Genomic DNA, 17,040 nt, shown 5'->3' on the forward strand with positions numbered 1-17,040 from the left:
ATGTTTTATGTCTTTCTGCACATGGTTTCTATTTCATCAAGTTTTGGTTCTCTGTTGAGATATTTCCATTTGCTTATTCCAGAACATTAATTCAGTTCTCATCAGTGATTTTTCTTATTTGGTTCTTCTATTAAATTTAAAATTCAAAAATAGTGTTTTTTATTTTAGTTTTTCTGTGATCTAATTGCATATCCTTAAGAGATCCTATTACATTTTTTTTGCTTGTAATACTTGTCTGTCTCTTCTATTAGTTCTGCTTCAATAGGAGTCACCTGTTCTTGATTTTTTAGCTGAGTTGTTTTAAATGAATTATAATTTCTCTTTGCCTAGTCTTACCAACACAGGTCAGACTCTGATTATCTCTTGATGGTGATGAACTGACAAGTGATAGAAGGTAGATCTATAAACTTGTGCCTGATGTCTTGATAGCCAAATGAACAGAAAACCAGAACTTCTTTGCCAAGGCACAGATGGCAAGATTGATTGCTTAAAGAGAAAAAGGGCTTATCCTTTTTCTGTCCCCTGTAGGTCATAACCCAGGCTGCAAGCATTCTGTAAGGAACAGTAAGCCAAGAAGGGGAAGTATATCCGCACGTGTTGAGAGAATCTATTTGCAGTATAAGTAGGCCCCTTTCAAGTAGACAATAAACTTGTGGTCTTGCCTAGACTCTATTAGAAATGTAGGCGCTCACTTGGGATCTCTGAGGTACAACAATGACTGGAGACCATGTTTTACCTTCTGGAGAACTCAAGAGGTTTCCTTGACTCTGTAACATCAGGTACACTGTGCTGTCAGAGTTACTGGGCAGGGGAAGGGTCTGAACATGCTTCCAGGTCACTATGAACTGAGGTTTCTGAAGTTAGATCAAATAGAGGGTTAAGAATTTTTCTTACTATTTGATCAGTTTAAGAGAAAGGATCATCAAAATGAGTTTGATGTAAACAACAACATACATGTGTAAAGACAGTCATTGAAATTCATGGATAGAATATAAATTTCACAGGTGCATGCTATAGAAATGATTTTTCCTGTAGAAAAAAAATGTAATTTGGAAAGTAACTTCAAATTTATAATCCATTTTGCTTTTTTCTCACTTAAAAGAAATTTAACATTCATTTTCGGTTGCTAACCCAAACTGGCAGATGTATTGGTTTGTAGATAAAGGCTCTAAAATCAACTGTATCAGAAATACTGAGTTAAATCAGGCCCTGTGTTCATGTAGAAAGTGATGATACCTGCCATTGGCCTGATAGCTAAACAGGTACAAACTTCCTGTCACAGAATAGGAATGATGTTCTTCAAATGTTTACAGACCTCATCCTTACATTTTATTTTATTTGCAGATAGCCATGGACACCAGTTACTGGACTGTCATTAATCATGTCTTCATCTGGGGCAGCATTGCTACTTATTTCGCCATTTTATTTACAACACACAGTAATGGCATGTTTGGCATCTTCCCAAATCAATTTCCATTTGTTGGTGAGTCCTATGGTCTAGTGGGCCTGGTGTTGCGCTGACACTTTTCTAAATAACTTATTTCTGTGTGTATTGGATGGAGTTGGACATGATGAATGATCTTTCTCTAGGAAATGACTGATCTAGCTGAAGGTACAAGGTGTCCTAAAAGAAGAGTTGATGCTGTCTTTACCAAGTGCAGAAGAATAATTTTGATAGTAGCTTACAAGTTCTAAACATCTCAGATGCTATAAGCTCTTTGCAAAAAAGAGTATATACACTGTGGATTCTAGAAGTCCTGTCAAATTTTCATAGTGTGATAGTGAAAAGAAAAAAATGCCAGACACTACCTTTTTGTCCACATTATCACCAATTTCTCTGCTAAAGTTGACCTGTATAATTTTCAGTTAGAAAAGGAAAGAATAACATATAATTTAAGGTGTTCTAATAATTACTGGACATTAACTCATAAATGTTATCGAGAGTAGGCAACGACAGGCAGAGAACCAGGGTTCAAGTGCAACTCCATAACTTAAGAAGCTGTGTGATCTTGGGGAATTCATTCTCTTTTTCAAGCCTCAGGTTCTTCAATTAGGAACTGAAGATATTAGTAGTTTATCTTTGTGGAAAACTTATATTAAGTGATATAGCCACATAAAATATTAAAATATATTGTGATACATATCATGTTTTCTATAAATGTTAATTGCAATGATAGTGATTGTTACTGTTCAGGCAAATGTGGCTTGATTATTGGCTGGAGACTTTGCAGAGGAATGTTAATATCATATGGGTAACAGAATTAATGTTTAGAAAGATTTTAGGAAATTTTCTTACTATACAAAGAGTATACATCTGGTCAGCATACAGAGTAGGCTACTATTTCACTCTACATTTCAAAATGATTTCCAGTCAAGGCTAGTCAGATTTACACAAGAGTGCTATTATATTTTCCCAGAAATTTTGATATCTCTAATGTGTGTGAGGTAAGTTTGTAACAGTAATTTTGTGAGCTCCTCTCCATAAAAAGGCAAGTAGTGACAGTGACAGTTTACTTGAGCTGAATGAAATAAGACTTATTTATAATTATATTGAGTTGGTTATTCAATCCAGGAAAGTGATTCTTAGAAGAAGGATTCATGGAGGAAAAAAATCAAACCAATGATAATGTTAAACATTTCCATTGACAGCCAAGGCACCCAATATTCCTAACTCCATTTGAATTCACAGTCCACTTAGGAATATTGTTCAACTTTTGCCTTTTCCTACATATATGAAGAAAACTTTAATACTTTCTTTACCAAAGGTTCCAATCATGTTGGATTTTGAGTCAGATCGTGAAACTACTTTTGTTTGGTTCATAAATTAAAGTTCCTTGAATTGACTTCGAAGTCTTTAGAAAGCATTCTAACATGCATAATCAGACTAGAGTGACTCCACCATAGAAAGTAGTTTGTGGAGGGACCATTCTCTTTAGCTAAGCACATATTTTTCCAGGAATTAATTACTAAGCTCCAATAAGACACTTCAAACTTTAGATCAACATTGAGGTTTAAGGAAAAAGTTTTTTCCTTAGTAGCTTACAGCAAACAAGAGTGTGGTTTTATAGTGAAGCTTGTTTTCCAGCCATGCCTGGAGGCATAGAGCTTCAAGGAGCTCAAAGAGCATTTAATTTTTTGAGTCAAATTTGTTTCTGCCCGTGGCTGAAGACAACTGGAATCTGTTGCTCTTTAGTAGGCAGATTTTACTCTGCAGTGCCAGTAAAAGCAGACATAACAATAACCAGCCAACCCCTCATAAGCAAAGCCCATCTGAATGGTGTTAACACATGAAGACTGAGAGAGAGGACCTAAGTAATTGGGGCTATCATGATAAATCCCTAGAGAATGAACAGGGACAAAAGATTTATTTTGGTGATAGAAGAAGGTTGGCATCTTCCCATGGTATGCATTTGTCTGTCTTATGTTCCTTACAGCCTTTTAAAAAGAAACATCAAAGTATGTGAGATGGGAATTTAAAGTAAGCAAACTGGTTTCAGGCTTGGAAAGGAGTTTCATTGTCCTGTTGTCCTGTTATGTTGGATGGCTACATCAGCAGTAACCCTGAGGGCCCTGAAAGGGAGATGCTCTATTTAGTATTGCCTCTGTTCTTGTAGGAATCCTGAGTACCTCAGAACCAAGTGAACATCAAAGAGAAAGAATATCCCTTTGAGGCAGGTTTTCTGGGACCATTGCCTGGAATTTAAAAGTTTGGTCCTGCAATAGATAAAGCTCACCTTTCACAAAAGGTTGACATAACCAGTCAACAAGATTATTTTTTGAGATTTACCCTGCATTCAAAATATTTATTGTTTAGCTACACATGATAGTTTCTATTCAAGTGTCCATGAAGGCAAATGTGGCTTTAAAAAATTATGGCTGTCTTATAGCCACGAAATCATGAGGATGGATAAAAGAATTGTGCTTCCTGAGTGAAGCTGGACTGAGCCTGGATCACAGAATGCTTGGCTTAGTGTGATAATTCAAAAGTTTCTAAGAGTGATCTTACCAGTTTCTTCTCCTATCACCTGTGAATATACTATATACTTGAGGTGGAGGAGCACTCATTGGTTCTATCTAGGTGGTTAAAAAAAAGTAATCCCCTCCAACAGATTATAGCCATGAGTCATTAAGTTCTCTATATAACTTCATCGTACATTTCTCTTTAATGATAGGAAATGCAAGGCATTCCTTGACCCAGAAATGCATCTGGCTTGTTATTATCTTAACAACAGTGGCTTCAGTTCTGCCAGTGGTGATTTTCCGATTCCTGAAGGTGAATTTATACCCAACCCTGAGTGACCAGGTAGGTTGCAATGCTGATGTGTGTGCTTGGAGCCTGGTTCATGGTTCTTAGAATGCTATCTGTTTGTTTCTGATGAGAAGCTTTTGGAAGGATTAATGAAATTCCTAAGAGTAATTGCCTGTAGGTGCATGGCATGACATAGAGTGGATGGGACTGCCACATCCTGAATGTCCTGATTTTGTGTGTCAATGAAGAAAAGCATTTAAACCAAATGTAGGCTTGCAAGTCCATTTGAGCATGTTTAAAAGCTGATTTTTAAAAAGCAGTTCATTTTTAATTTGACAGTTCTTTGATCAGTAAGGCAAGCTATGGGGAAAATTCTTGGCTTGAGGGCAACTTAAAGGAGAAACAAGGTATGCACAAAAGGAGCTGTAAATTTTATAGAATGATATAGTCAGAAGGTGAGATAGCCTCATATTTCTGAATCTATTTTAAAAGGGAATTGGGGACATGAGACTGGCATTGTGGCATAGCCAGAGAAGCCACTTCCTGTGATTTATCATATGAGCACTGGCTCATCTTTGACTAATCCAGCTCCAATCTAACTCCCTACCTATGTGCCTGAGGAGGCAGTGGAAAATATTCAAAGTGCTTGGAACCCTGTATCCCATGCAGAAGATCAGAGGGAGTTCACAGCCCCCTGCCTTTGACCCAGAACCCAGTCATCACAGCAATTTGGGGAATGATCCCGTGGACTGAAAATTCTAAATATGTCTTTCAAGTGACATTTAAAAATTGTTTTTTATTTGAAAGGCATATTTACAGAGAAGGAGAGACAAAGATCTTTCATCTGCTGGCTAACTCCCCTTTATGGCTGCGATAGCTGGACCTGAGCTGATCTGAAGCCAGGATCCAAGAGCCTCCTCTAGGTCTCCCATGGACTTGTGTCATTCTCTGCTACCTTCCCAGGCCATAAGCAGGGAGCTGGATCAGAAGTGAGCAGCCAGGATAACCTAGCAGCTAAATTCCTTACGTTGCACGCACTGGGATCCCATATGGGCACCGGTTGTATTCCCGATGGCACCACTTCCCATGCAGCTCCCTGCTTGTGGCCTAGGAAAGCAGTCGAAACGGCCCAAAGCCTTGCGACCCTGCACCCACATGGGAGACCCTGGCTTCAGATTGGCACTGCTTCAGCCATTACAGCTGCTTGGGGAGTGAATCAATGGACTGAAGATCTTCCTCTCTGTATGTCTGACTTTCCAATTAAAAAAAAAAAAAAGAGATTCCGGTCTTGCTTTTCCTTTCTTGTTGGCTTTGACATATGCCCAGGAAATGTAGGATGAGCTGAAGTAAGGAAGATGATACTCATGTTTCCTATCCTAAACCTGACTGCAATTTCTGCTTAGCAGCTTTTTCCTAATGCAGTCATCAGAATGCAAGTCATATGCTACATTACGGAATACAGTTGCTTGCAACAAACATCAGTCAGGTCTTTTCTCCTCAACCTGACTAGGAAATAACTCAAGTGTAGAAACCCCATCCAAGTGACACTGAATCCTTCCCATAGCTACAAAACAAGCAAATAAACAGCAGAAAAACTCAAACCCTCAGACTGTTATCTACATGAGCTGAACATTTTAGACTCTGATATATTTTCTCCTAGTCCATTAACTGCAAAACCATGGATCCAGAGAGCCTCTAAAGAATGTGGGGGCCTGTCAGGACGAAGACTAGGACCCAAAATTATTATCATCTCAAAGGTTAGAAAAGGTTATAAAACCTAACTGCACTCAAGTATGCTTCTGTATCATCAAGATGCATAAATGATTTGATAATGAAATTGGTTTTTTATTGTTCACTTACTAGCTTCTTAGTAGACACTACAACTGACCGGTGTGATCTTCTGGATGGAAACTTTCTTGGGTTTAGTTTTTCTTTTTAAGATTTACTTTATTTTAATTGGACAGTCAGATGTATAGAGAGGAGGAGAGAGAGAGAGAGGAAGATCTTCTGTCTGATGATTCATTCCCCAAGTGACCGCAACGGCCAGTGCTGTGCCAATCTGAAGCCAGGAGCCCAGGAACTTCCTCCAGGTCTCCCACACGGGTGCATGGTCCCAGGGCTTTGGGCCATCCTCAACTGCTTTCCCAGGCCACAAGCAGGGAGCTGACTGGGAAGCGGGGCCTCCAGCATACAAACCAGCGCCCATATAGGATCCTGGAGTATTCACTGGGCTGCTGGGTTTAGTTTTAAAATTAATTTTTGCCATGAAGGTGAATGTTGTTGCTTTCACTTGACAAAGTTGCTCAGTGCCTGGAGTCCATCATTTGGATACCTCATCTTACCTATTCTGTTCTTTCTAGCTTCGCCAGTGGCAGAGGACTGAGAAGAAGGCACGGCCCAAGAGCAGCAGAAGATTACAGACCCGGAGGTCAAGCTCAAGAAGATCTGGATATGCTTTTGCTCACCAAGAAGGCTATGGCGAGCTTATCACATCTGGAAGAAATATGCGAGTGAAAGGTACATCCCCACCATTGGGACTGGAAAAGACACTTTATAATAACAATAACAGGATTGAAAATTTATGTAAGAAAACCACAGACACCCTGAGTAGGTTTAAACAGTGAAGCTGTGAGTCAGGGTGAATTGGAATCACATAATTATCTTTTCACTTCAGCTGGAGCTGAAGTTCAGCTAATCCAGAGTTAGGGATCAGGGGCTAGGGACAGGGCAGATTGCCTCATTTAAATCTGTGGCAGACAGTAACCGTTGCCTGCCAAATAGCAGTGTGATCTCCAGGAAACCAGGCCAGATGGTCACTGCCTCATTGTGATGGGGTGGCCAAAATCTTCACAGTAAAATCAGATAAAAAAAAGAATCAACCTATGGACCAACTGATCTGACCTTGAGAACCTTATGAAGAAAAAGTTACAAATCTGCATATACAGTGAATACATCTTCAAATGGATAAAGGCGTGTATTCCAAAGGTACACTCACATAACTGAACCTAAAAGCATGCCTGTCAACAGATGAGCCTATCTGCGTAACAGCAGCCTTTCCCCCAAGACTTTCAAGATGTCAAGTCTTTACTGTGGTGCTTGTGGACTAAGTGACGTGTGATTCTGTAGTCCAGATGGCTACTAGTTTGGTCAGGACAAAAATCACTTTCATTCCAGAAGATTAGAAAAGTGTGTTGCTGTTCCTCGTGTTCATTAATTAATTTATTTTTACAGTCTACAGATAAAGTAGACTATGTTTGTAGGAAGGTCAGTTGCTAATTTGGTCAAGTTTATTCCAGAAATCCTCACCCAGTGTCATGTAGGGATATGTCCATGAAGCATCAGGGAGAGGCTTTCTGGTGAGTACTCTTAATGCTTTCCGTAACTTTTATAACAACCTCAGTGGGAATTTGCTAAGTATTGCCTAGAACCATTAATGGAGCCTTCCAAGCAGTGGAATGTCACACATGGATGACAGTGTTTCATACAGTCAGTAGGAAAAATACTTTATTTGTTTGATTTCAGTTCTAAAATTAAAAATGTTTAAACAGTCTGATAACTATTTAAATATTCAAGATTGGGGCTTTTAGTGTTAGCTACTTTTGGAACCCCAGCTCTTGATGTTAAATATTTAGACTTTTATAGAGGAGGTTGGTATTTTGGAGATGTGTGAGTCCAAAAGTTCAGTCTACATATAAGTCACAAGGATGTTTCTTGTAAACAAAAAGTGAGGCAGAGTTGTGTTTAAACCCCAGCTCTGTCATATGTGTCTCATAGCCTTGGGCAGGTAGAGGCTTTTTCTGAGGCTTAGTTTCTCCCTCTGTAAAAGGATGTATCAACTGCCTCTCATGGTGGTTTGGTGACTTATCAGAGTACATATTGTCCACATATTGATCACATAGTTTCATATGAATAGATGAGCTAGATTCCAGTCCACTCATCATCAGAATAACAGTGATGTGGAAAGAATTTAATGGTAAAGGCTTTGATTAAACAAGATTTCTAAGAAAGATATAAGACTGGTAGTGAATATAAGGAAATAGAAATTTACCTTCAAGGTTATACTTTTTAAGAAGACAAAAGTCATCAAGCTTGATCAATTTTTTATAAATCAACTCTGCAGTGTTCTTCATCTGGTCCCTATTGATTTGGTAGAAGAATAAGTTACATTTCCCAAAAGTCAGTGAACCTTTGATTAGGCTTGATAAAGTGATGGCCTAAGTCACAGGTTTTTTGGTCTTCATTTCCAAGTCTGGGATAATTTTCCTAGAATGGGATTAAATGAAATGACATGTATAGGAAATGCTTATAGGTTTCTCCATTTTCCATACATGCCTGCTTAGATTTACCCAGTTGTTAACTGTTAATGTCTTGTCTGTAGTTTCACTGTGTTTGCTCATTTTTTGTGGCATTTTGTAATAATTTTAAAACTGAGTAAATGCTTTGGCACTATTGACAATGTTTTGCTTCCTTTTTATTGGGGGGAATTTTTGCTACATTGGACCATTGCATTTTTTTTCTCCCTTCCTTTACATGTCTGAGGAAATATATGTATCATTACTAGCATTGGCATCAAGAATAAAATGAACCAATTCAATCTATTATAAGGGATTGGAAAGATTAATTTAGAATGTTTCAATTTTGTAAATTTGCTTAAAGAAGTCTTTTATAAACATGTAAATAATTGGTAGGAAACATGTTATTAGCTAACTTTGGCCTATGGGCTCAAATTAGACTAGCACCGATTGCAATACCATTCAATCATAAGTACCAGAGATTATTTTGAACTTGAAGTCAGAGGGGTGGCTGGTGACAGTGAGGACCAAGAAGTAATAAAATTTAAATTTTACCTAAATGTTATTATATCATTTAGAAAGAAAAACATCTTTTTTTCTAGAGCCAGTACACTGGAAACTTGTGTTTTTCAAGCCTTAAACCAATTTTGAAATATTAAATTGTGTTTTTATAATTTAGGTCTGCCATCTTTGTCTTTTTCTTTAGCTTCCAGGCTTATATACCTATGGGAGAGAGAGAGAGGTGTGTGAAAAAAGTGAGAGACAGAAAAGTGTGGAGGGAATGAGAAGGGATGTAAAAATTTACCTATTATACATTTCTTGAGGTAATGTGACCATGTGAAAAATAAATCTAATCACCCAGAGGTGCCATGACCTTGCAGAAAACATTATCACTCAAAGGAAAGCAAAGTAGATTGTACTGGAGACACAAATAAAAAAAAACTCCTTTACATCTTAAGTGAGATCAAGAAAGTCTTACTGGAAAACGATCTCTTGCTTCTCCTCATAATATTACTGCTGATTTGTATGATGGATAGGATGGTCTCAACGAGCCTTTATCTTTTGCCCATTCTGTGAAGTGATGGGGAGAGGGAGAGGAGAGATTGAACTGGGTGCTCTCTTGAGGTCAAGTCTGGCTCTAGCATTGGTTCATATTTCTGCCCTCTCTCAGTAGACCACAGAAGTGCCCTGCCTTGTGGTGAGGATTTGTTTGGGTTTGTGAACTACACTGTTTCTCATTAAAGATTTATCAAGATATTTCTACACTTTCCTCTCCTCTGTACCATTTCAAATATCCAAAGAATGCAGATACAAAGGCAAGATACTCATGCCCAGTAAGAAGAGGACCACTTAATGTTCCCTGTTTTGTCCCTGGGTGTAGAAAAATTTCTTTGGGCTTCAGTTCCCCTAGACATCAAGTTGAAATGAGAAAGCTTGAGTGATTTTCTTCACAGTTTATGCAGCCTTTTGCAATTCCTATCTCTTAAGTGAATTGTATTTTTTTTTATTTTAAAGTTAAGAGTAATCTAGACAGAGATGATAGACGATACATAAATGGAGTAAGATCTCTCACTCTCTGATTCATTTCCCAAATGCTTGCAACAGCGGAGGCTAGGCCAGATTAAAGCTGAGAGCCTGGAACTCCATTCTTGGTCTCTCACATGGGAGGTAAAGATTCAATTACTTGAACTCTCACTTTCTGGTTCCCAGAGTACACGTTAGTAAGATACTGGAATTGAAAATAACACGCCTGGCATGAGGGATTCTATGATGAGCTGGGCTCTATCTTAGGTGAGGTGAAGTCCTGAGACTATATATAGCCTGGCCGAGGAAACAATCTTGCTTGGCAAGAATGCTCAAACCCCTGGCTAGGCTGGTCCTGGTCAACAAGAGAGGTTTGTAAAGCTAGTGATTTTTCATCCCTGGGGTAGTTCTGCATTAGCTCTATCCCTCTAAACTCCTTCCAATTTTGTGGTCTTTGCCTTTACAAACCCCAATGTTCTACAGTTCTGGGTCGAAGACACTTTGGGGGATGTGCCCACTCTCCACTACTGGCAACAAAGGACTTCCAAATTTTACCAGTATGTGGTGCTTCTGTGTATTACCTTGCTTGGGTACAACAGGATAACGAATAGTGTTGGTGATGGGACAAGGATATAAGCCTCAGCCAATGCCTGCAGGGATTTTGCCTGCCTTTCAAAAACCAGCCTAACCTATGCCTTGTATTGTTCCCCACCCCACCCTCTGCATTCCTGGCTCTCAGAGAGGAATGCCCACTGAGCTTGCAAAGATACTTCCTCTTGTTCCACTCCCCACCCTTTGGAAATCTCAAGCCCCTGAGCTATATAAGACACAGCCTGCAGAAGGAGCAGCTTGCTCCCATGTGCTTACTCCATCTGCAAGGCCGCAGTCGGTCAACTCCGAATTTTTCTTAATAATGTTCATTTTGGATGGTAAGCCTGCACCCCGTTTCCTCTGTTATGCACCTCTTTCCTAACAGCTGGTGCCAAAAGCTAAGAGGAGTGCGAGGAATCAGCCTCTTGCCTGAACTAGCCACTCCTACATCTTCCAGGTAAGAGCTGAGACTCAAACTTCTTCTCAATGCTTATGCTCTTTTCTGAAACAAACAGGGAGTGAGGGCCACGGGGTGACAATCAAGAGTCCATGTCCATGGACTCCTGCACCCTTTGGGAGAGCCCACAGCCAAGCTCTCCCGCATGGCTGAATCTGATAATACCTCACCTTTGCTTTCCTACGAATTCTATTTTTCCTTTCTGGAAGGATACTGTGAATGAGTGTGCCTGGAGCTGACCTGATGGGGAACTGTGAATCTCTGGCCAAAGCTACTCTTGGACAGGACTCAAAACTCCCCAGGTGAATATCAGCAGCAACCAAGTGACAGGGTACTCCAGCTTCACCTTCCCTTTTCTTTTTCTCTAATTTCTGACTAAGTGTCTCTCCTTGGTGGAGGGAGGCTGAAAGCCCTAGTTAGTCCCTGATGAACTTGGAAGATGCCTCTCCAGAACTCCCCTTGGTTTCACCCTGTCACCTCCTGCTTAAACTTTCTTGTACCTCTGTTGACTCATAGCTGGAGGCCTTCTGTCACACCTCTCCTTTACATGCAACCTGCCAGCTTATTCGGCCTGTTAGACTGGCAAGGGGATGGATTTTGTCTCCCCAAAGCATGCTGGGGCTGACCAGCCACTGCCTGCAGGAGGCCTAAGGCAGAGTATGGCCCTGTCTTCCCTATTTCCATGTTCCAGGAACAGGGGGAGACCGCTGGGAGGTCTGATGGGAAGTTGGGGGCTTGTGGCATTTCTGGGGAGTTGATGACCGTTTCAGAAAGTTGGGACCACTCTTACACTTCTCTGGGAGAAGAATCCCATTGCATGAGGCTTCTGGTAGATATGTCTTAGGGAATGACTCTCCCACCTCTGAGCCTCCATATTCTGCTTAACTCCTGGTCTATTGAAAAACCCTGTATTGGTTGGACCTAAAGGTAGAGGTAAGGCCAAAATGACTAATTTTACTAAAGCCTGGCCCCAGTATACACTGGACAATAATTCTAAGTGCCCAGAATTCAGCATGTTTAGCCTCCAATTTTTTGATGACTTTACACTGAAAAATGACAGTGACCCTTCTTATCCAGGCCTTTTTTCTCTTTCTGAGGTCAACTTCCTTCATGCCATGGGTATTCCCTTTCTCTTCCCGTTTAGGTCTCAGGAATCTAAGCCTCTAGGAGAGCCAGAAATGGTTCCCCTCCCAAACTGCCACTCCATCCTCTTCTTACAATCCTGAGCCCTCCTCCTCTGGCTTGCCTACCTCATCCCCTTCTCCTTATTCTGCTCTCTACATGGATGTAAGCCCTCCTTGTAACCCCTTTTCACTTCCTCCCACATCCTATTCTCTGTGCAACTTCAGCCTGGCTGACCACCCTCCATTCTACTCACCTCAGAGTCCTCTCATGCCCCTGACCATTCATCTCTGGCCAACCCACCTGATTTCCTGTCTGACCATTGTTCCCTTCTCCCAACATGTGCTCCCACTGAAGGGGTTGGTCTGCATGCCATTCTCTCTACTAGAACTTAGCCACACTGAGGAGCATTTAGGATCATTGTCAGAGAATTCCCCCAAATATTTTAAGGGGTTTCTCTGCTTGACTTAGTCCTATAGTTTGGCCTGGCACAATCTCTACTTCATCTGGAGCTAAGGTAGAAAATAGGGCAAATTTGAACTTATTTGGCATGCTGACAAATAGCATGCAGATGAAATGTGCCTCAAGATCGCAAACACCTAGAGGCCACTAGGGCCATCCCTAGAGCCAGACCTAACTCAGATTAGACCTACCAACCTGGGGATCCAGAACTACAGGCCTAAAGTAGTATGATCTGCCTGACAGTGGCTATGGATAGAGACTGCCATAAATGGATTAATCATGATAAAATCTAGGAAGTCACTCAGGAATGTGATGAAAACCCTGCTGTTTCTATGGCCTGCTTTACAAGAGGCAAGGACAAAATATGCCAACACAGATTTCAATTCCCCAGAGGGATGGCTGTTTTTAGAAACCCACTTTATGTCCCAATAAGCCCCAGAAATCCAGTGCAAACTCCAAAATTGGATAATGGTCCACAGACCCTCCCCCTCTCCCTCAGAGACCTCATAGACATGGCTTTTCATGTATTTAGCAATAGGGATGAGGAACTAAGAGCTGAGAAGGTAAAAGATACAGAATTAAAGTATCAGATGTTTGCTTCTGATTCCCCAAATCCCAAGCTGCAAACCAAGATCCTACTCTCCAGGGGTTTGTAATCCATGTGGCAATACTGAGCACTGAGCCAAGGACTGCCTCCTACCAGATCATGTCCTAATTGTGTACACTGGGGTCACTGGATGATGGACTACCCCCCAGGGAGGAAATCTCCTCCCACTGCCCCATGTGGGACAACCATCTGCTCAACCCCTCAGGACTAGGGCATTTCATGTCTGTTCAAGTCAGCAGCATGAAGAGGCCCAGGGTCCATGGTTGTCAACACAGGACCCCAAGGCAGTAAGCACAGTATGTAGAAAGTGAATTTCTTTGTTGGTGAACCCTGAGGCAAGTTTACGGCCCATTCCCTCCTTCCTTTACCTTTGTTTTGCTGGCATGAAAGGCCTTGCAGAGACACCAAACCAGACTCCTCTTCTACATTGGTCCTTTGGAGATGTTACTCTCCTACATGTCTTTCTTGGCCTTCCTAACTGCCTAATTCAGGTTTTAGGCAGAGATCTTTCTCCATTGTCTATGAGTATCTGTCATCATTCCACTGGAAATGAAATCCATATGTATTAAGGATCATCTCCATACATCTGCATCCCAGACCCTCCCTCTTCCCATAGTTAATACTATAGAATAGGAATGTCCCACCTGTCATATCCACCTAACTTAATCCTGTTCCCTGTTTGTTTTTCCCTAAAAGACTTCGCAAGAACTATTGTTGTTCCCCTAATATCCTTGAAGCCCAGAAGGGCACGGGGGGCTGAAACTTATTATAGACCAGCCTGTCCAAGCTCACATACCCATTGCCATTCACTTTCCCCATAACACAACTATACATCCCACTTAAAAAAATGTGCTTAGCTATTACAGGGTTTCTGATGCAGTAATGCCACTGGCTATACCATATACTCAGTTATGCCTAACCCCAAACTTTCCTCTCCCAAATATTCATTATAACTTGCTTCTTTCCAGTCACAGTCCTCCAAGATATTTTTTTGGGGGGGGAGGGTTTCTGGTCTGACCCCAATATTTAATCTAACACCTCACCTGGACAATGTTACTCCAAAATCTCTATGAAAATCCCACTTCTTTGGACAGGTTCCCCAGATTTAGCCTCTATTTATCTTTCACCCAGGACCCTCCTTCAATATATAGATGATATCCCTGCCTGTATCCTGTCTTGTGCATGCCACTTGTCTCTTGAATTTTCTAGCTGTGAAAGGTTACAGGGTATCTCAGGAACAGCCCAGTTAGTTTGGATTTTTGTCACCTTCCTGGGACTTATCATGACACCAGACACTAGCATAATTCCTCCAGCCTGAAAACAAGCAGTACACTCTCTTCCCTTTTTTGTTATTAAGTGTTGGCCTCCCTTTTCCCCCCAAGATCTGTGGGGGTACTTTTGCATCTGGATGCCAAACTAATTCTCTACAACTAAAGCCTTTCTATGAAACTTACCAAAAGTGATCTGGATGAACTGTTACAAGAAAATTCCCACCTAGACTCCATCCCAAACTTTAAAGAAGGCCCTTTTAGAAGCACCTTCCATAATCCTTCCTGATCCGCATGAACTGTCCCTTCTCCATAGCCACAGCTCTGATAGACAGGCACTGGGCTTCATAGCCCAAAAGGCAGCACTCCTGTGGCCCATTTCTCCAAACTGTTGGATGAAGTTTATCAGGGCTGACTCTGGCACCTGAGGATCCTGCCAATGGAGTTCCTTCTCATATCTGAGGCTCAGAACCTCACTTTTATTAACCCTTACCAATCTGGCCTTCCTTAGGCTATAAGAGCCCCATGGTCACTGGGCTCTTCAGTTAGTATGATCATGTTGTGTCCAAGTTCTTCATTTCCGTCTCCTCCAGCCCACTTTCACCTTACATAGGTGCTTCTATTTCAACCCAACTACTTTTCTCCATACCACTCTTTCTGACCCCCTTAAATCTCATTCCTTCCCTGACTTCCTTGATTTCTCCCTGATTACATTTCGACACCTCACAGACACTCACATTCCCCAAGCTCCTGATTTGTTCATCAATGACAATGTGCAATGGTAATGTGCTTCTAACCCTCTACTCCATTTTTCCTGCTGAATGTGCAATAATTGATGGGTATCATGTATATCCAGGCTAGGCTCTACCTCAAGGAACTATCTCCCAACAAGCCAAATTATTTGCCTTGATGCAAGCCTTGACTTCATCTAATATATATATATATCTTACATGCAAATAACACTTCAAATAATATATATTTGAAATATATACATTCCTGATATATGTATGTGTATACATACATATGTGTGTGTATATATATGTATATATTCCTTTTATGCAAATAACATCATCCATTCTAATACCCAGATATGGCAAGAAAGGGTCTTCTGACAGCTCAAGGGTCCCTTATGGTAAATGACAAGCTGATCCACTGCAGAGGCCACCAGAAAAACAGTAGTCATCATAAACAACCAGGTTGATCTGACAGCTAAAACAGCAGCCAAAGGGGAAACAGTCCTGTCTTCTCTCCTTAATTTAGCTTCTGTTGACTCAGACTCAATCCTCTTCTAAGGAGGACTCATGGTGGCTGCTCAGTAACAAACTAACATTTCCCTCTTCTCTCCCAGCTATCTTTCTAGAACAAACAGAACTCCACTCTCTGTGTCACTTGAATCCAAACTTTCATCTAGAATTAAAAACAGACCATATACCTGACTCCTGCCACACAAGAAATTCTGTGCAACACATCCCAGATATGTAGCATCTGTCAAACTACTGATCCCAGTCCTGAGCTCTACTACTGGACCACCCCGGTTCTCTGTTCATCAGGCCTGTGGACTGCTCTCAGGGGAAGACTGGCTGGCCAGCTTCACCCACATGCCACGAGTAAGCAAATACATTGCGTCTGCTAATAGTGGACACCTTCTCAGCTTGGGTGGAGGCTTTCCCTACTGCTAATAAAAGGGCTTCCATAATTTCTACTATATTACTAAATGGTATTATTTCAAGATTCAGACTACTTCTCTTCATAAGAAAATAGGCCAGAGTTTAGCTCTCAAATTGCTCAAATAGTAGCTGTCTCTACATAATTCATGGTATTTCCACCTTTTCTATCACTACCACCCCCCATTCCTCCAGGAAAGTTAGAACGGGTTAGTTGGAGCCTGTTTCAAAAATCCATTAAACTCCCTCTCCCCGACTGTCTTCTTAAAAACACTGGCTAAAACTTCCTCTTTAAGCCTTGTTAAGGATTAGATCTCTTCTGCAGAAACTGTTAATACTTAGCCCATTTGAAACTATAGGAGAGGTCTTTCCATACTTCTGAGGCGTTTCATCCTCCTCTCAGCAAAATGTGCTGTCATTTAGGCATCTATGCAGATGCACCTCTGCCCAAACAGCACCTTTTGCCTTTTGACTATGCTGCCACTTTCCAACCTGGTGATTGGGCCTATCAAAATGAAGCTGCCCTAAAGCTCAAATGATATGGGCCCTCTCAGCTGATATTAACCAACCCCACTGCTGCCAAACTCAAGGGGGCACCCTCTGGGTACAACTTGCTTTATTAAAACTGTTACATGTCTCATAGCTAAACCTACTCCCACAGGACCCATCACTCTCAGATTGACATGGTATTTCCACAATGACAGAAGATATGCCTTCTTGTGTCCCCAGCAATCCCTGAATCTCACAGACTTCTCAAAGTAATTCCACAAGACAGCCATCCGTACTTGACCACACCAGTCTACC

At 41.1% G+C, this 17,040-nt stretch overlaps 1 protein-coding gene and 1 long non-coding RNA gene across 2 annotated transcripts in view; both read left to right on the forward strand.

The window, feature by feature from the left end:
• ATP8B4 (ATPase phospholipid transporting 8B4 (putative)) overlaps window positions 1-9,098 on the forward strand; it is a 254,776-nt gene extending 245,678 nt beyond the window's left edge. Inside the window, exons 26-28 of the mRNA XM_058665877.1 lie at window positions 1,345-1,483; window positions 4,173-4,303; window positions 6,610-9,098. Of these exons, the coding sequence (XP_058521860.1) occupies window positions 1,345-1,483; window positions 4,173-4,303; window positions 6,610-6,873 (534 nt within the window). The 3' untranslated portion in view covers window positions 6,874-9,098. The remainder of the gene's footprint in view (window positions 1-1,344; window positions 1,484-4,172; window positions 4,304-6,609) is intronic.
• Window positions 9,099-9,220: 122 nt separating this feature from the next.
• On the forward strand, window positions 9,221-16,678 carry LOC131480537 (uncharacterized). The gene is made up of 4 exons (XR_009245605.1): window positions 9,221-9,365; window positions 11,042-11,113; window positions 11,323-11,415; window positions 15,921-16,678. It is a non-coding gene; the product is annotated as an uncharacterized LOC131480537 (long non-coding RNA).
• The last annotated feature ends 362 nt before the right edge of the window (window positions 16,679-17,040 follow it).

Source organism: Ochotona princeps, chromosome 6, assembly GCF_030435755.1.
Source record: "Ochotona princeps isolate mOchPri1 chromosome 6, mOchPri1.hap1, whole genome shotgun sequence".
Classification (NCBI taxonomy): Eukaryota; Metazoa; Chordata; class Mammalia; order Lagomorpha; family Ochotonidae; genus Ochotona; species Ochotona princeps.